Source organism: Varanus komodoensis, unplaced genomic scaffold (assembly GCF_004798865.1).
Source record: "Varanus komodoensis strain SLA01 unplaced genomic scaffold, ASM479886v1 scaffold14_1, whole genome shotgun sequence".
Lineage (NCBI taxonomy): Eukaryota > Metazoa > Chordata > Lepidosauria > Squamata > Varanidae > Varanus > Varanus komodoensis.
The window spans coordinates 16,712,670-16,732,690 of NW_025335438.1; the positions used below are offsets into that span (position 1 = coordinate 16,712,670).

General features: G+C 39.9%; 1 protein-coding gene across 2 annotated transcripts in view; it reads left to right on the plus strand.

The window, feature by feature from the left end:
• The window catches only part of LOC123020483 (epidermal retinol dehydrogenase 2-like), a 28,033-nt gene extending 10,414 nt beyond the window's left edge, over positions 1 to 17,619 (plus strand). For both annotated transcript variants that reach the window (XM_044424282.1, XM_044424281.1), the window contains exons 4-7: positions 6,256 to 6,355; positions 9,682 to 9,826; positions 15,183 to 15,308; positions 17,136 to 17,619. In XM_044424282.1, the coding sequence (XP_044280217.1) occupies positions 6,256 to 6,355; positions 9,682 to 9,826; positions 15,183 to 15,308; positions 17,136 to 17,280 (516 nt within the window). In that variant the 3' untranslated portion in view covers positions 17,281 to 17,619. The remainder of the gene's footprint in view (positions 1 to 6,255; positions 6,356 to 9,681; positions 9,827 to 15,182; positions 15,309 to 17,135) is intronic.
• The last annotated feature ends 2,402 nt before the right edge of the window (positions 17,620 to 20,021 follow it).

A 20,021-nucleotide genomic window follows, 5' to 3' on the forward strand; every position in this document is an offset into this window, starting at 1 on the left:
TTCAAGATTTGTGGCATGAAACTAGCACAAAGCTTTGGCATAGGTTCAGAGAAAGGAGAATATGGATTTTCTGCCTTTTCCGAGCCCAGCAAAGGTAACTTCTCATTTTTACACTTTTGCCATGAATAGCAAATGAAATTCAGTGTAAGTAAGCACAAAATGTACTTGAGGATTTACAGACCCTGCTATGGCATACAGTTCTGCCCTCTTCTTCAGGATCTCAGGTGAATGAGGCCATGGCTCCGGCAGGCTTTAGAACATGTGGAAGACTGGAACAAAGTTTAAAGGTGTGGCGATGTATGTAATATGGCATCTGGGAGGGAAGGTTAGCTTATCTTTTTCCAGCAAGAACAGGGCTACAGGTATACAGTATGCATCTTAAAAGGTGTGTGCAAAATTGCTTTATTAGAAGAAGGAGCTGCCATCTGGCAGCAGTTGCTAATGAAAAGGGACAGTCAAGTAGCAAACTTTCCTCCTGTTTCCTGACCTGCCGCATATCCCGCCCACCCTTCTCAACAGCCAGGGGACCCTAAAAAGCCCAGCAGCAGAGCTGTCCCTTCTTACAGTTAAAGTGAAACATACAATCAAAAGAAGATACATCAGTTGCTCCTGTGTCCTCTCTTCCATTCTAGGCAGCAGTGCCTAGAAAATCTGCAAGCAGCCGTCGCTGCCTGCTCACTTGCCATCACCTTATTGACAGTGACACATAAACCATTTGCCTTCTCCTCTTACTAGTATACTTCCTTCCAGCTGACTGGGCCCAGTGAGCCAGTTAGAGGCACCCAGTTGGGCAGGGGAGTGGATGGGCTAAGGTGCTCGCTTTTCCAAGAAGCTGTTGCTATTTTCTTTTGCTAACTTTCTCCTGGAAGAAAAGGTTTAGTGATCGGAGGCAGCAGCAATCAGCTTCAGGCAAATTCCACATTGGAAATAATTAGGAAAGGAATGGAAAATACTGATAATACTGCCCTGCTACCAATGTGTGGTGCACCTGTGCTTAGAATATTGTGTATTGCTCTGGTCACCATATCTCAGGAAGGTTCTTATAGAGTTGGAAAAGGTTCCAAAAAGGGCAACTGAAATATATAGTCAAGGAGTGGAACTACTCCTCTGTGAGGAAAGGTTACAATGTCTGGGACTGTTTAGCTTAGAACATGGGTAAGAGGAGACATGATGGAATTGTACCAAAGTATGAGAGGTGTGGAGAAAATGGACTGGGAGACATTCCCCCCCATAATACAAGAACCTGGGGGTCAGGAAGTGGATTAGTGGGAGATTCAAGAAAACTAAAAGGAAGCATTTCTTCATATGGCACATGGTTAAACTCTGGAATTCACTACCAGAAATGTCCACTGGCTTGGATGGCTTTAAAAGGAGATTGGGCAAATTTATAGAGGAAAGGGCTATCGATAGCTACTAGTTCTGATGCCTATATACCATCACTAGTATCAGAAACAGTATGCCTATTTTTACCATTGATGGGGAAATGTGAACAGAAGAGTGTTACTGCACTCGTTTCCTCCTTGTGCACATGCCTACTTGTGGACATCCCACAGACAATGGAACAATGGAAAAGTCCGGAGCATGGGCAGCAAGAAGCTAGACAGAGGCACGGGGACACAGGCAACTCAGTCAATATGGAACCAAGCCGGAGTCCATTCACCAGTCCCAACCAAGTCCAAGTTGTAACCCAAAACAAGCCAAGGAGTGAAAAGGGGAGTAAGACGAAGTGTAGTCCAATAAGGAAGAGTGTAGTCACAGCAGGCCAGAGGTCAGGAACTGGGGAGTCAATACAACCAGGAGCCAGAGCAACAAGATGTAAGCTCAACAGTGGACTACAGCCCACTGAAAACCAGCATGATTGAGGCAACTTCTGCAGGGAAGAGCCAGCTCTTAAACAGCTCTTCCCTGAGGCCTTCCAGGTGGTGCTCATGAAGGCCCTGGTAGCTGCAGTAGCATCTGAGACTAGTGTCTTGAGAGTAGTCCTATAACTACCAGGGCTGTTATTCTGGTGTTTGGCCAGCAGGGGGAGCCCCAGAGCTGCCCAGATCCTAACAGACAACTAGTTAGCCACTGTGTGAACATCATGCTGGCCTAGATAGACTCTTAGTTTGATTCAACATTGTGCTTCTTACATTCTTACTTGCTCAACCATTGCTGCTTGTCATCTTCTCATCCTCACTATCATACATCCAAGAGGAAAGGCACAGGTAAGCAAGTGAGGGGACTAAGTGGCTCACCCATCAATGGTCAACTGTTTCATTGCCCCAAAGAGAGAGAGAAATGAGCAGGCAGAGGCAGCTGCTTATAATCTAGAGGATGCTGCCATAGTCCCAGCCTTGCTTTCCATGGTGCTATTGAGAATCTATATGCTACACCCAGTATTGAAGGCAGTAGGCCAATGTACACCAGTTGCTTGGTCAGGAGGGTTTTGATTTATGCCCTGCTTCTGGGTTTCCCATGGACAGAAAGTGAACAAAATGATGAACTAGATGGCCTGTGGCCTGATCCAACAGGTGTATGTTCTTATATGTGAACAAAATTGAAGGTAGTAGCAGCCACTGCCTTTTCTTGCTTGCACACTCCCCACACTGCTGGAGTCACCAGAGTCCATAGGAGGAGGCACTTCTGGAAGAGGGGGAATCTCCAAGGGGCTTCCTAGCTAGGAAGTTCTTCTGCCTTCTCTTATGCAGCCTCTGCTATTGGGCGAGATTAGCTCACTGATTGCCTTCCTTCACCAGCCGCAATACCAGTCAGCTTCTTTTCCTTCAAAGTAGAAGTGGCCCTGTTAAGCATTCTTTAATTGTCTTTAACATGTACGTAGATGTGACTGCCTTCAGAAAGAAGAGCAGGGTATAAATAAATGAACCTTCAAACTAAAGCAAATAGGGAAGGGGCAGTATGCAAGCAGAACTGGATGGCCATTTTCATTCTGCAAGTTAAAATTCAGACTTCATTGATCCTCCCAGTTCTGTTTCAAAATGTCAATTCAGGAAGCTGAAATTCAAAAACAGTGGTGAAGTAATGCTATGTTCTCTAGGCAGACATCACAGGGACCATGATGGCACAGAACATGCTTCTAAACTCTGAGAAAATGATCTGATCTCAGAAGTGTTTGTCAGCTGTACAACTCTAGACCTTTCTCCCTAGCAATTGGCAACTTGCATATTAAGAAATCTACATGATTTTCCTTATTAGAGTCTGAGTTTAAGTCTACCAATTTCTAACTTTAGCTTTTTTACATGTTTAATGATGTAGAAGCTATGTGTTTAGAATAACTGGCAGGAATGTCAATGAAGGCACTCATTTTCTAATGAATGCTGTATTGTTTCTAGTATGATTTATATTTACACACACACACACACACACACACACACACACACAGGGAGGGAGGGAGGGAGGGAGGGAGGGAGAGCAGACAGTGCAGCTTTCCCCAATAAATCTGTATTGCTCTTCTCTGAGTAAATGCAATAATATTTGTAAGGGTAATGAAAAGTCTTCAAAACAATAGTTCATTGTTTTCGGGAAAAACAGATGTTTGTTACTGGCAATCTTAGATTCAAAGATGAAGGGCTTGGCTTAGAAGCTGCAGTGCAGATCTGGAAAAGTGTTAATATTTACAGTTTCCCGATGGTGCCACCTTGTGGCTAATTTAGGGGAAATGGTGTAGATGTAATTTCATCTGAGTTTGACACAAACTTGCACTATTAGATTACTTAGAATATATTAGTTTAGGAAAGATGAGGTAATAAAGCTTTTTAAAAGAGCACTTGCATATTTTTGCTAGTGGTGATAGTTCTAATAAAGTAGCACTGTGCAAAATAATCCAAAATTTACTTAAGAGTTGTGGATAGTGAAGCTAAAAAGTGAACATTTATTTACTGTTAATCTCCCGATTTCTGACTGCAGCAAAAATCACCATTCCCCAAAATGTATGCAGACTGATTCAGATTCCCAGGTTAAGTGATTATTTATTTATTTATTTATTTAATACTTTTATATGCCGTCACCACATGCCTCAGCATCTCAGGATGGCTGACAAATGTACAATTAAAACCATAAAACAATAACAAATTCCATAACATTATATAAAAACAAAAAAGCAACTGTTAATGATAAAATATTAATTTTTGAAATAGCAATTAAATAAAAAGGTTTTAACCTGGCACCCAAAAGAATGTAAACTTGGCGCCAGGTGCACACTTCCAGGGAGCACATTCCATAATCGGCACCACCGCAGAGAAGGCCTGTTTCGGGTAGTTATTCTTTATATCTCCTTTAAAGAGGGCTCCCACAGCAAAGCCTCTCCTGCAGATCTTAAGGGGCATGAGGGCATGTAAGGGAAGAGGCGCCCTTCAGGTATCCTGGTCCCAAGCCATTCAGGGCTTTATAGGTTAAAACCAGCACCTTGAATTGGGCCCGGACTTCAACTGGAAGCCAGTGTAGCTGGTAGAGGACCGGCATTATATGAGAATAACAACCAGTCCCCGTCAGCAGCCTGGCAGCTCTGTTCTGTACCAGCTGAAGTATTCAGACCATTTTCAAGGGCAGCCCCACGTAGAGTGCATTACAGTAATCCAGCTGGGAGGTTACCAGAGCATGAATCACCATTGCTAGGCAGTGCTTGTCCAGGTAAGGGCACAGCTGGTGGATCAGCTGAAGTTCTAGGAAAGCACTCCTTGCCACCGCTGCCACCTGGGATTCCAGTGACAGCTCTGGGTCAAGGAGCACTCCCAAGCTGCAGACCCTGTCCTTTAGAGGGAGTGCTACCCTGTCCAGAAAAGGTCAAAGTCACTTACTTGAAACCGTGATCCACCCACCAATAGGACTTCCATCTTATCTGGATTGAGGCTCAGTTTATTGGCCGTCATCCAGCCCATTACCTCAGCCAGGCACTGGTTCAGCACAGCCACTGCCTCACCTGGAGTAGATGTAAACGAGAGGTAGAGCTGGGTGTCATCAGCATACTGGTGACACCGCAGCCCAAACCTCCTAATGACCTCTCCCAGTGGTTTCATGTAGATGTTGAAAAGCATGGGGGACAAAATAGAGCCCTTCAGAAGCCCATGGCACATTTGCCATGGCGCAGAGCTATCGTCCCCCAGCACCACCTTCTGGAGTCAGCCAGCCAGGTAGGAGCAGAACCACTGCTAAGCAGAGCCTCCTGCTCCTAACCCGGCCAGCCTATCCAGAAGGATACCATGGTCGATGGTATCGAAAGCCGCTGAGAGGTCCAAGAGAGCCAACAGGGACACACTCCCCCATCCCTCTCCCTGAACAAGTCATCATACAGGGTGACCAAGGCAGATTCAATGCCATAACCAGGTCTGAAACTGGACTGAAATGGGTCCAGATATAACATGCCACACAAACTAGGTTAATCATAATACCTTACCTTCTCAAACTGTGATTTCAATAAATGATAGCCATATAAGGTAGTATTAGCTGACACTAGTCGTGAGGTCGTAACTCACGTCTCCAATTAACTCACACAGCAGCCGGCAGTGAAGCTAAAGACTTTAATTGCTATTCACTACAAGATTTATGATGCAACTGATAAGCTCTAATAACAGGCCCCTTTCAGTTCAGTTGCTCCCTTCTTTCTGAGCTATGTCAGGAGACCACTTGGCATCAGACCTTCTTGTCTTGCCTTTCCATTTGTGGGTGGGACAGACCTCTGTCCTGTCATTGTAATTGGACTTGTCGCCTTAAAGATCTCCTGATTTGGGCATTTGCCAAATTCCCCATCATGTCTTCTAGTTCTCCTGCACTCTGCTCAGCAGCTTCAGAGTCAGGAGCTGGGGTGGCGGGGCGGGGTAACTTGTTCAGGCAGCTCAGAGCTAGGATGAGAGGAAGCTACTCTTTCAGACACCTCCCTGTCAGTCTGTGGGGAGGCCATTCGCTCAGGGGCTAAGGGGTCAGGCTGTGGAGAGGTTACTTGCTCAGCAGTCTCAGAGTCAGGCTGCAGAGGGGCTGTCTGGGCACTGGTCCTCAAATATAAGTCCCCTTGTTCCAATGCCTGACTCTCACTGTTAGCTCCTGCCTCTTCCTCATGAGTAGACGTCTCTGCTGAGCCGTCAGGCACGACACTAGTGTAGTGTCAGCAGAGGCTTCAAAATGATCAGTTCAGTTCTGATACATTTAAAGGGAACTTTTTTCACTTGTATTCATTGTGTTGACCACTAAAACACACACACACACACTTATACAGTTTTCTATTATGGTGTGATTGGTTGTCTTCTTGTACTTTCTTCATAGACGGTCAAAGCATTTCTTCCAGCCATGATAGCCTCTAATCATGGACATCTGGTGACTGTTGCAAGCATGGCTGGGTTAACTGGTGTCAATGGACTGGCAGGTTAGTACACAGCAGATAAACATGAACTAAATATATGAGTTGCATAGCTCTTTGGCCATTTTAGCACTGTGCTCCATTCTATAAATTGCAAAGGGACGAGCAAGCAAGACACCTTGACAACCCATGGTTGTGATATGATTTGTTGAACCCATGTTGTGTTACTGCGCTAACCAAACCTAGGAAACCAGTCCCGGCATGGGTTGTGGTGAATGAGCTTCTTGGCAAGGAGCAAAGACCCCTTGCTGCTCTTGGCATTCTTACCCATCCAACTGCCTGTAACAAGTGCTGCACAGGTGCCTAGGTGGCACTTCGGAGCAACAACCAGTGGCTTGTCGTGCATCATCTTTATTTTTGGGGTGGCAGAAACATGTGGAATAGGAATAAAATATGGCATAGCATTGTGTACCTAAAATTTATTTTTAATATAAATAGTACCAAGTATTGATATATATGATGATTTAAGCAAAACTTGCAGGAAACTTAAGCTTCCCTCAGGGAACTTAAAATCTACATTTTGACAGTGGCAGAGAACTGGGATGGGGAAGGAAATGTGAAATGGAAGCATAGTCATAGGTAAATGTACCAAAGTATGCCTATAAGAGTTTCCAATCTTTTTGGAATGGTGGACATGTTTGGAATTGGAGAGAATCGCCTGGGTGCTTTCACACAGTGAAAGGGGGAATCTTTCCTTTCACCAGGGGAATCTTGCCCATTGATGGCTGTGGTGGGCATCAGTAGTCCCAGAACACTCATTTCTGAGAAGCCACACTGAAAGGAAATTAACTTGCCAAAAGCCTAAATACCAGGCAGAATTGAAGTCCATGTCTCCAAACATAGAACTCTGTTTTGAACTAAAAGATGGCACTGGAGAGCAGCTCTTCATTTTGTAGCAAGCCAGCCTCCCATTTTTTAAAAATGGGATATAAAACAATCTTAAGCAGCAAGATAAAACTCTGGAAGGACAGGGACCCTGAAAGATTTCGAGAGAGTTAAATGTAGGCATGTTGAAGACCCCAGAATCGGGCTTTGTTTGGGAGGAAATTAAGGACTTTTGGTTAAAGGGTTTCCTTAAAATTTTAAAAAGAGGGTATTATGAAGCTTCAGTGTTCATGCTGAGGCAGCAGGTTTGCATAGTCTCTGTGACAAGGATGGGCTGTCTCAACCTGACAGAATGCATGGGGCAAGATAGATTTTAGGTTTGTTTTCCTTGTAATGATGACTGCTCTCCAATATACGAGTAGCATTGCTAACAAGAACATAACATACAGTAGAGCACCAACATATTGAGGAAGAAACAATGTCACTCGATATCACTTAGAAGGCTAGCTGCTTGTACGATTTGCAACAAGAAATACAGACATTGGAAATTAATATTGACTTACAACAAGCACTACAGCTACTGAAAACAAAGGAAGAGAGATGGGGCAGGGGTGTAAAGAAGAGAATTTTTTATCTTAAATGGAATGATTTAAATGGGTTGGCACGTTTATATGTGGTATGGAAAGGCTAAGTTACATGATTCTTTTGTATTTAAGTTACTGTACTAGAAAATTATTAATGTTGGTGTAGGAAAAGTTGTGCAAACATGGTCTTTTTAAAAAAAAAAATTACCCATGGAAGCTTTTCTGTATCCAAATGCATTGAATTCTGAAGGGATTATAAGATATGATCTAAATTGAGCTAAGAAATATAAGAACAGGGAGTTGATCTTTTTCTTCGTTGGTGACATAAGGTGTAGATACAGTCGAGATATGTTAAAGATTGTAAAGAGTGGGGCTTTTATAAGGAGTTAAAAGCATTTAAGTCATGCTTAAGTTAGATGAAACATTAGCAACTTAGTATAAAGTTTGTATAAAATCTATTATAGGTAGTAGTTGTCACCAAATAGATTAGCTAAGATGTTTCTAAAGATGTTAAATGGATGTTAGGTATTTAAACATAAATTGGGTATTTTTATTACATAGAGAGAGTGGTACAAAAATCCTTAGTTTCTTAAACCAGAAATTTCTTTTTTAGTAGGCATTATATTGGAATATTAGTAAATAAGAAATGTATTTGATTTTACTTGTAATCTTTGTGGTGAGGAGTCTATTTGTTTAATATTGGAAAAATGAAGAATTACCCATCGACAAATTGATTAAAAGATTCTGAACTGTGCAGAAATGGTCAGACTGAATTTACCATTGTAGGAGTAAGAAGATATTGACTTCCATCAAACTTGGAGACTTTTTTCTTTATTATTGGCTAGAGAAACAGGACTTTGCATAGATTTAAACATTTTTTTTGGACTTGGCTTAGATTTAAATATGTTCTCAAGTTATTATAAATGGATTTGAATAGGACTAAGAAATGTTAAAAAGAAAGAAAGGATGAGTAGGGGGCTGACCCAGTATGTCTGATGGAATTGATGATTGGTGTTTTTAGTGTTAGCTTAAAAATTTTAATAAAACTTATTTTAAAAAAAGAGGGCTAGCTGCATATTATACACATACAGGACTTTAAAGAACAAGGGCGAGAACAAGCATGCCTTAAATATGTATCTAGCATCTTAAATATGTATCTAGCATCCATCCATTTTGACTTTAGAGCAAGTTCAGGGAGCCTGAGCCAGATCTTAGAAGCCTCCTGCCTCCATACTGGAGTTCCAAGCTAGATGAAAGGACCTGTGCCTACTTTAAAATAAAAATGGAAAAGATGCAGCTGGTAGATACACATGTTCTGGCCCATATACTTGACGTGCAATGCCACATGTGTTTCACTTGAATAATTATGTTCCTTTTGGCAAGAGAGATTTCATTTGAGGGGAACTTCAGCAAGACTCTTCCATCACCCACCTTCACTGCAAGAGTTTAAGAAAACTGAAAAATTGTTTTCTGAAGATGTTTATTGGACTGTTCAGGGCCTTTAACTTACAGTTCTGTTTTAGATTTTATTACTGACCAGGCTAGATATTTTCTTGCTGATTGTTGTTTAATATTACTTTCTTTGTGTTATTGTGTGAATAATAATGAATTTGCTGCCATTGCTTTATTATCTAATGCACATTAGGACAGTTTATATTTAAAGGCAGCCTAGAAATATTTTAAATATTGCATAAATATTGACAAAACTACAGTGAGCAGAGGAATCTGTAATCTGAAGAGAGTTAATCACTTTCAGACACAGTAATGAAGAAATTTAAGAGCGCTTTTGGCTGCTGTGAAGAATCATGGCCAACCCAGCTGCATAATACAAAATGTCCACAGTGTAATGTCCAAAAAAAGTTGTGCCTAAAAGAATTGTTCTCCTTTACATTGCTATGATGTTTCTTTTTTCTCACTTTACAGATTATTGTGCAAGCAAGTTTGCATCTGTTGGCTTTGCAGAGTCCCTCATTTTAGAGTTGTTATCAATGGGCAAGACTGGTATTAAATCCACGATTGTCTGCCCATATTTCATCAACACTGGAATGTTTGATGGCTGTCAGACAAAGTGAGTAACCTGTTCATATATGCATATGGCCTTAAAAGAATTGTGTAAGAAAATTCATGAAGATGGGTTAAAACATAACGGGAGTTGCTCTTGTACCCAGTTCCTTAAGTAGATGTAGAGAAAAGTAAGTTCTACTGGAGGTTGATTCTGCGTAACTGCATACACAAGAGGTTGATGTTTCTTTGTGAGGTGGAAGCTATTAAGAATAATACTTTTACTTTTCCACCAGAACATGACTAATCAGATCAAAAACACCTATGAAAGAATTACCACAATTACCCTCTCTGCTGTGGTTTTGTGAAAGCTTGTTAATGGAACATAAATCAATAAGAGTTTAGGAAGCTTATATAAAAAGTGGAACTCTTACTCAAATTCCAAATTTTAAAAGGAGCACCAATTGGTAAAACTAGCTAATGGTACGGCAGCTGAAAAACTTAGGGCACCATTTTCAAGTCTAGACAGGAAAAAGTCCTATCAAAAGCACAGCTGGTTGTGGGATGCCAGAGACTGCAAACTTTTTTCCTGTCTAAACTTGCACTGAATTGTGTCCTTAGCACCTTTTTCTTAACTACCTTAGAAACAAATAGCCACCCAATTAAGCAATTATACTGCTAAGACAACAGATGTGAAAGTATTACTGAAGAAGGCTGAGAAATTTCAGAGAAGCTAAATTAATTACTTCCATCTGTCTTTGCTGCAGAAGGTGTTAAACATTGACCCATGCTTGAAACACTGGGTGATCTGAAGAATTGGGTGAAATCGACTAATTGACCAATTTAAAATTGACAAATTAGAGGGTTTGGATGGCCTGGTTTTCTAATGCAAATGCAAAATTGTTGGCTACTAATGAAAAATACAGTACTTCCCTGGAAGACAGCAATGTCATACATACATACACTAGAGTCTGTCCCAGGCAAATTGGTAGATTGTTTTATTAATGCTTGGCTTATTGTGAATGAGGGGCAGAAAGAAGATCCACAAAACTGTATTTTATTTTTTGCTTACCTTCTTTGTTTGTTCTTGTTGGTTGCCCTCTTGTTAAGACTATAAAACCTCATCCTGCATCTAGAAAGGCTTAACAAAATCATGTAAAACACTTACATTCCATCTATCCCAACACCTCTCAGAACAGCTCACAACAAAACAGCACAATTAAATAGCATATAAAACCTAGAATAAAATTCCTATCTTAAAAATGCAATCGAGCCTTAAAATGCTGGGTAAATAAAAAGGTTTTGGCCTGGCACTGAAATAAATAAAGTGTTGGTGCCAGGCACACCTCTCTGACAGATTCCAGCCTGTCACTGATTCAGAACAGTTACTCCCTCACCTGGATATAGATGTAAAGGAGAGATAGAGCTGGGAATCACCAGCATACTGGTGACACCTCAAACCAGTCCTCCAGACAACCTTGCCTATAGTTTCATGTAGATGTTGAATAGCATGGGGGATAGAATGGAAGCCTGAGGACATAATTGCCATGGCACAGAGCCATTTTCTCTCAGCACCTCCTTCTGGAATTAGCCAAGTAGGAGTAGAACCATTGCAAAGCAGTGCCTCCAACCATTTTTGGACACCAATCTGAATTCCAATACATTTAGTAAGTATAAAATTTTCCCAAATACAATTTTGATTTGTTTAAAATCATGCTTTGATGTGCTGAAAACCAGGGTGGACTTGATTTAAATCACTAGTCAATAAGAGTAGATTTACATCAAGGTTTTCTACATAATTTGCACACATGCCTGCCTTACCTGTAAGTAATATTCCCAACTGGGTCTCTTTTACAGCCTGCTGCCTTTATAGATTTTCTCCTTCAGGGAAATAAAATGCCAAACCGTAGGCTATATGCAAAAATATCAAAAGACTTGTGCAGTATTCTGATCAAAAGTTTTCACTTGCATTGTTACTGTTTGCCCCTCCTTCCTCACACTTCGCTTCCTGTGCAGATCTAGGCCACTTCCAACAATCTTCCACTCATTGAATTTTCTGAAACTTAGCACTTGAGGTAAGGGGGTTGATTTTCTGTACACAGATTTGCAAAGGAACAATGAGAGTAAGGTATTTTTCTCAACTCTGTATATTTATTTTATAACATGTTTGCTGTGAAGAAGAAACATAAGATCTCTGCAGACGCAAATTCACAGTTTTGAGAACTGTAAAACCAAGCATTTGTGACAATATCTTCTAGAAAGAAACAATTGTTCAATAATCTTACAGAAACCTAAATACTGTGAGAACATCAGCACAAACTGGCATGAACGAGGAACAAAATTGTGCATCCTTCTGAATAATAGTATTACTTGTTTCTAGAGTCATTTTTCTACCCATACACAAAACTCCCCTGGTGAGCCCCATGTGAAAGGCTAACAGTACTTTCTCCCACTCTGTCCTGCATCAGCTTCCAATGAGCATAACTATAGGCTTCAGATGTTAGGGTTAAAATCTCTCAGTTTTTGGGGAATTGCTGTGAAGGAAATGCCTGTCAGTTATGAAACTTCTAAAAACACTTTCTGCTAATGGAACCGTATTCATTGTGACAGCATGTTCCTATAATACCACTTTTCTCACAACTTAAATATTTGGTTGAATAAGAATTGCACAGCTATCCAGTTGCCCTATTTAGTAAAATCTGTACAGTTTTTCATGGAGAAGCCCTACATACAGTGCAAGCATATTTAAGTGTGAAAAAAATGCCTGCATTTGCTCTGTAGTGTGTACTTTCCATGGCCCCAGTGACATTCCAGAGAATCTGAGTCGGGTCAAGGCCTTGCTTTCTTTCTGGTAAAGTCCTGTCCATTCTAAAGGGGGAGAGTAACAATGTATTTGAATATTGTCAGAGGGTCTTGGACCAGGCAAATTCAATTCTCTTTGACTAGAGATTCTAGCTAGGTGGAAGAGTGATGGGGAAATGTCAGTTCGCCAATGAGAGTGACAGACAGGAGTTCAGTCAGAGGAGCAGACTGAAGAGAGAAAGTCTGCTAATTGGTTTGTGATGGAAAAAGAACTGAGAAAGCGGCGGAAAGTTAATAACTACTATTTCTTTGTGGAATAGCATTAGATTGGCTGGTGAAGATTAGGAGTAGGGAGCAGGTGGCTTTCTTATGCCAAGAGGCTGCTATAAGATCTTTCCAGAGGAAAGTTATATACCCAGACAATAAGTTATATAACCTAAAAGTTATATAACCAGATGTACCATCCAAGCAGCCAGTAATACATCAAGAGAAGCTTGGGTGTCAGAGGAAACTGTACTCCAAAGATGGACTGGTTGTAAGTCTCTTTAACTGGGGAGGACAATTTAGGAGTTTGGATGGAGGTAAAAGAGATCCTTACAGGACTTTGTATAGCAACAAGGAATGGGTTCGCATGACACAACAACCCACCATGGGTAATTAGCCAGGCTGGGTTGTTGCATCATCTGAACCTAGACGGCTTCCTGCAGGGTGGCTTATTTTAGGGTAACAAGCCACTGTGACTATGTTGCTTCTTCTGTGCCTTCTTCTAAGGGTTATTAGACTCACAATGGGCAGGAAAAGAGACATATCATCTGAACCTGAGAGACCAATTCCATCATGGCTTGCAGGGAACAGCTAGCAAGCTGCTGCAAGAACTGCAAAAACCCTTTGCTGCTCTTTGCAATCTTGCTGTGCCACTACCAGTGACAGCCGCCTCACTGATGCACAGATAGCATTTCAGAGGCATATTTATTCATCCACCATCTTTTTTCCTCAGCCCTAGAAATATCTGTAAACGTTGCATTCATTTGTTGCTGTTGTCAGGCTTTCAAAGAAGCACAACTGTGCACCTGCTGCTATCCAATACATGTATTCTTATTTGGTTGATGTCCTTGTAAGTTTCATAACACCCACAAAAGGGGTTGTGGTTGATGCCAGTGGAGAAAACAAGATGGGTCCCATGTAATACTCACAGAAAGAATAATGAAGGGACAACCCACAGTGATCCCAGTCATCTCTTGGGCATACGGTGGGTTGTTTCACAAACAATTCACATGATGGAGCTCATTCACAAAATGTGTTGTCATGTCGTGTGACTGCAAACATGCATTGCCTTCCCTGTCTAAAACTACTGCATGACTCAATGCAGAAATTACAAGATTTCATGACCTAGATCCATGCAAAATTACTTTATTGATTAAATGTAAGACAATTGAATGTGTACTTATTAATATTTATCTTCTCCATCCACTTTACATTGTATAAATTAAATTAAAGCTATCTGGGATAATTTAGAGCAATATATACTCAACATGAAAATGAGATACTTATCTTCTTGCTTGTTAATGGAAAACTTAAATGGAAGATGTGGTACCAGTGATTCAATATTTATCACTTCAAATTGCTGGCCTTGGAGAGAGTTAATAGATTATGAATCTGCTTTTATTAGACAGTCTATGGACACTAACATTAATTACTAAAAAATTCTGCCAATTTTCCAACTTGGCAACAGCTTTCTGTAAGATAGTAGAGGACATTAATAATGTTGTTATAAATTATACCAAAACTGAGATTTAGTCTTATAGAAATTTATATAGTTGGACTTTCAGTGGCAATCCAGTTGAATCCATATATTATAAGTATACTTTAAAATGGAGCATTCAGAGATTTTGGCACTATTGTTTGCACAGAATACCCCAGAAGTTCTCAAAAGACTATATTTTTCCACTGTAGATGATAAATGCATATGACTTTTCAGCTACACCTTTATATGTACACATATGGGTAGCCACTTGGATATAGGATATAAATAAGGTGGTTGAAGAGTTCAGCCACTTTTCCTTAGGACAATTCTTGGGGTAGCTAGATGTGAAGCAAACAACTATTGAGCTTGGACACTGGATTAAACTCCTGCCCATCTGCTCTGGCTACATTGATTAAATTTTGTTTTGCTGAACAGAATTATCGCTACCAAACTTATATAGAAATAGCTGGTTGAACACTGTACACTGTAAAATGAACTTATCATTTGAACTTTTTTCTTTGAGCAAGGAAAGAAAAAAATAACTTTTTTGTAAGATATATTACGTTTGAGCATCAACATTTTATATCTCTGGTACTAAATTCTGTTTTCCTTCCATTTATGTATTTAAAGCTTTTATATACTGTTCTGTAGTAAAAACTTCCATTTTTAGTATTCAGTTCCCAATTGAGAACAAAGGTGCTAACTATCTAGTCTTCATATTTATAGGCCTTGGGCTGAATTTACACTGGTCTGTATGAATGCAGAAGCATCTTCCCTACTAGAGAAGAGATTCTCATTTAGGATCAAAACTAGCACTGGGCGGGGGGGGGGGGGGGACTGACCATGCAATGTTATCTCCTTTAATATTTCTTACCAGGTGGCCAGTTTTGCTGCCTATACTCGAGCCAGAATATGTGGCTGAAAGGATTGTGTCTGGTATTCTACGGAATGATTTATATATCTTATTGCCACGAAGCTTATACTTTTTGAATGTAGTTAAAGGGTAAGATTTTTTACATTCTTCTCACTTTCTGTTTTTTCCAAAGTCTGAGGTCAGCAAATGAACTTAATCTTTACTCTGAATCAATATGAACCTAGCACTAGTCACAAAGGGGTCATTTTTGATCCCAGACAGTAGTGCCTTAAGCAAGACAAATGCTCCATATGAAAAGCCTTTGTTCCAGTTAAATGTTTCCACCAAGCTATAACAATCGCTTTCAGGTCTCGCTATAGGTAAGTTGATATTTAATTGTTCCTGAGGCATTGTAAAAATTCTGCATAACTATAATTTGGTCTGCAAATGTTAAACCAGCATAAAATGGCATTCCCCCAACTGATTTTAATTCTGTTTGCTGGAAGTTTTGGGTCAGACTCTTGGCTTGCTTAACAGACCAAAATGATCTGTACTGAATATTGTAAAGATTTTTCAACTAACAGATCAAAAATGCCTGAAGAAACTCAAATATTATCTTAGTGGCATTAGTCAGCTACCATGCAATCCGGAGGGGAGACTCATGACCTTCTGTGGCATTGGGTACTTTCACCTGATGTGCTGAGCCATTCTGCCAACGGGCTACACAGAATGGATTGCTCAAGGACCAACCCATGGTACACTGATTAAATTAAATTAATTTAACAACCTATTAAATTCCCTGTGGTAGAAGACAGCCTTAACTTGGTGCTGTCAAGATATTCAAATTGGCACTGGTCAAGCCTCAATGGGAGGTTGTTTCATAACTGTGGTGCCATTACTAATAAGGCTCTTCTTGTTGCCACCAAGGAAGCCTCTTATCAACTGAACCTCTCTTGATTGTGTCTGGGTAGATTAGGGCTGAGAGTTGTTCCATTAAGTAGTGTGATCACAATGTGGGCCTTTGTAGGTTAAAATCAGCACCTTGATTTGGACTCTGAAGCAAGTATGCAACCAATGCAAATGGACCAGAACACATAGGTGCCTGCTGATTCTTTCATGGCCTGACCATTCCCTTTTGCAAGCTTCTTCTGTGACAGTGATTCAGTGTATCTGAGCTAACCCAAAATGGGCAAAAATGCTCTTTTCTAGAAAGAGGCAGGTTGTCAGAGCTCACATATAGGAGTCTCATGGATCTGCCTGATTCTAGAAATAAGTGTCTAAGTATTTCAGGCAAGCATCTATGGAAGAATCTGTTGTACTGCTAGGAGGCCACTGTCTTAAAAGTCAGTCCTGCCATACTTCACTTGGGGCTGGACTTCAGAGAACCAAATGCAGACTGTGAAGAGATTCTTAAAATCCAGAGAGGTATATGCAAAAGAATGGATTGGATTAACAGACTTCACATAAGTAAAAAAAAGTGAAAACATCCAGTCATTTATGTCATGTGTAGTTAATTCATATGCAGCAGAAAAGAAAGGGACATGATGGATAGGCAGCAGCAAAATAGCAGCAGAGGGTTGTTAGAGCCAGAATGGACTAGTGGTTAGAGTGTTGGACTTCTAGTCCCAGCTGGGTCATGAAGCTCACTGAGTGGTGTCGGCCAGCCACTCGCTCTCAGCATAGCCTATTTCACAGGATTGTTGTAAAAATAAAATGGAGTAGGAGAGGGCCATGTAAGCCCTTAGGTAGACTTTTCATTAGCCTGTATAGATTATTTGATGATTGTGACTTTACTTTTCTATGATGCTGTCCCATTTAATTTTCCTGTTGTTGCATTATATTCTTGAAATTTGCTTTGATTAATTCATGTTTAGCATCCATGAATGCTAAACAGTGGATAATAAATAGTAATAAAGCTAAAAAACTGTCTCCTTAAGTTTAACTTTGGTGTTTGTGTTCTGCCCTCTTTTCTTCTAGTATTGCACCTACAAAAATATGTCTTCTCCTTGGAGAATACCTGGGTGTTTTCATTTTTATGGATAAGTTCAGAGGTCGGTCAAAGAAGATTGAAGACAATAAATACCAGAAACCAACAAGAAAAATTCCAAATTCTGTTGGATGACCTGTGTACTGAAAAGCAGATGTATGCAACTCTCATAATGACTAAGTGTTAGTGTTCTGGATGCTTATGCCTAAAATATCAAAGCAGGGATGAGTCATTAGAAGTAAAATCTACTGTTGAACCAAATAACATGGATATGGAAATATGAATGACTTTAATTACAGCTACTTTTGGCATTGCTACAATGTTCCTCTGAATTATAACTAATGAACAGTCTAATTCTTGGAAATCATGGTATTTTATTGTACAAAGTTTATTGCTTTTCTTTTTATACACAAACTGAATAGTGGCAATAATGAAATTATACTCTTCTTAATAAACATGATTTCAGCAGCTAAAGACACCTGAAGATAAATGTTGCTAACACTCATAGTATTGTTGAAAATGAAATGGCAAGAGTACTGATTAATACAGTATCTAATAGATGCTTTTATTCTCTTCTGTCCCAAAGATCTAAGGAAGTTTACCATTAGGGATGGGTGAGAAATGTATTTGTTTTTCAATGCAAACTCCCCAGATTTGTATCTTCCAGACAAAAATCAGAACACAAATATCAGAATCCCTGTTTTTCCAAAGTTTGAGATGCACTACTCATTAAAAAATGTAGAATTTGAGAAGGCACACACAATAAAATGCATTTTTTAAAGTGCACAGAGGGAGGTATCCATTACTGCTCCCACTTGATTTGTTATACAAGTGGGACCTATGCATCAGGGAAACTGGCAGTTCTATATAGCTCTTCTCCAGATCTCTCAACATTTTCAAGAGGCAGAGATCTAGCAGGGCATGGGCCCAATCCTGCAATTACTATTATAACTGTTCCAGTTCTGGCCATCAGAGGGAGCCCCAGAGCTGCCAAAATCCTGACAAATGCTCTTCAATGGGGAAAAAAAGCAATTTGAAAAAGTGTGTGAATTATTATTAGTATTTTTAGTACTATTAGTATTTATTTCACCGTAACTAAAGCTTAGCTTTAAAATACAGTAAAATACATTAAAAGACCCAGCAAGAATTACTAGAATAGTAATTCAGGCCACTGGATAACCAAGATCGTCAAAGGCCTCCACATAGAGGGCTGTCTTGACCTAGTGCCAAAAACAGTAACAGGCAGGCCACAGCAGGGTGGTTGTTCCAAATATGGGGGATCTTGCTTTCACATGCCGAAAAAGTGTGCAGAAAATACAGGTGGCTTTTCATGCATACTTTAACAGATCAATCTAGTCAAGAATTGAGAACAATTAGAAAAATGAGAAGCTGAGCAAAATCAAGCCTGACAGTTTTACCTATTGCTAGTTTTAGTGTGTGTGTGTTTGTGCGTGGATGCGTGTGTGTGGATCTTACCTTGCATCCTTGAAGGTACCCTGTAAGAAAGAATTGGCTGAAGCTTCCTAATCCACTTCATAGCAAAGCAGCAACCTGATCTTGAGCCTTTAAACCAACTCACCTCTACCCTTTACACACTGATGAATTTGAATGTCAGTTGAATAATCTTATTAGATTTAACACAATGTAAAATAATAGCTAAAATAATTATTTGTATAGTATGTGAAAGCAATTGGGTCAAAAAATCCCAATTTCATGTGTAAGCTGATGGCAACTAAAGTATCAGTTTATGATGGACAGCACACTGTAAATGTCTAACCAGTGTGTGGCTGCAGTGAAATGGCAAATGCCATCTTAGGCGTAATTAGGAAAGGCACTGAAATAAAACTGTCAATTTTGAGGCTGCCTTTCTTTAAATCTGTGCTACAAATCTATATGCTTGGCATACAGTGTATAGTGCATCAGGTCTCAACATTGCAGGATTTTAGAAATACCCTGAAAGCTTGGTTGTTTACTATCACCTTCCCCTGATTTAGTTGTGTATTTTTTGTTGTTCTTTTTCAGGTTCTTTTTTCGCTTCGGTTGGTTTTATTATTAAATTGTAGCCATCTTTAATTGTTGTAAAAGTGCTTTGAGCAGTTTCCTGCTCTAAAGATGGTCTACTAATATGTTTAATAACAGTAATAATTAAAATGACCAGAGGGATGGAGCAATTGCTGTATTAGGAATGGTTGCAACATCTGCAACTATTTATTTTAGAAACAAGGCAAGTAAGGCTACAATTGATAGAGATATATGAAACTAGAAGGTTAGGAGAATGTTGCTAAGGAGATATTTTACTCCCACTTGCACCAGAAGCTAGGGTTATCCCATGATCCTAATGGATAGAAGATTTAGGAGCAAATAAAAGGAACACTTCTATACATAGCACATTGTTAAACTAGCAAACTTGCTTCTACATGTTGTAATTATAGTCTTCAGTTTGAATAGCTTTATAAAGGGATTAGAAATATTCAAGGCAGAGAAGGCTATCAATGCCTGCTAGTTCTGATGGCTGTATGTTACTCCCTGGATCAGAAGATGCATGCCTATGTATACCCATAGCTGGAGAACCCAACCAAGATGTTGGCATACCACTTGTAATTGTGAATTTTCCAAGTACAGTGGATTGATGACTGTTAAGACGATGGACTAGATAGACCTTGGTCTAACTCAGCATGGCTCTTCTTGAATTCTAATGTCAATCAATTAAACAAGTCCAAACAATATTTCAGTATGTAGTACTTTATATAATACTATATTTGATACAAGAGCATATAGCATGTAGACAGCACACAGAGCACCTGTTACCAAGCATTCTACTAACATGATTGGCACTCTCAGTACCTACATCACCTATCATTGGTCACTGGTACATT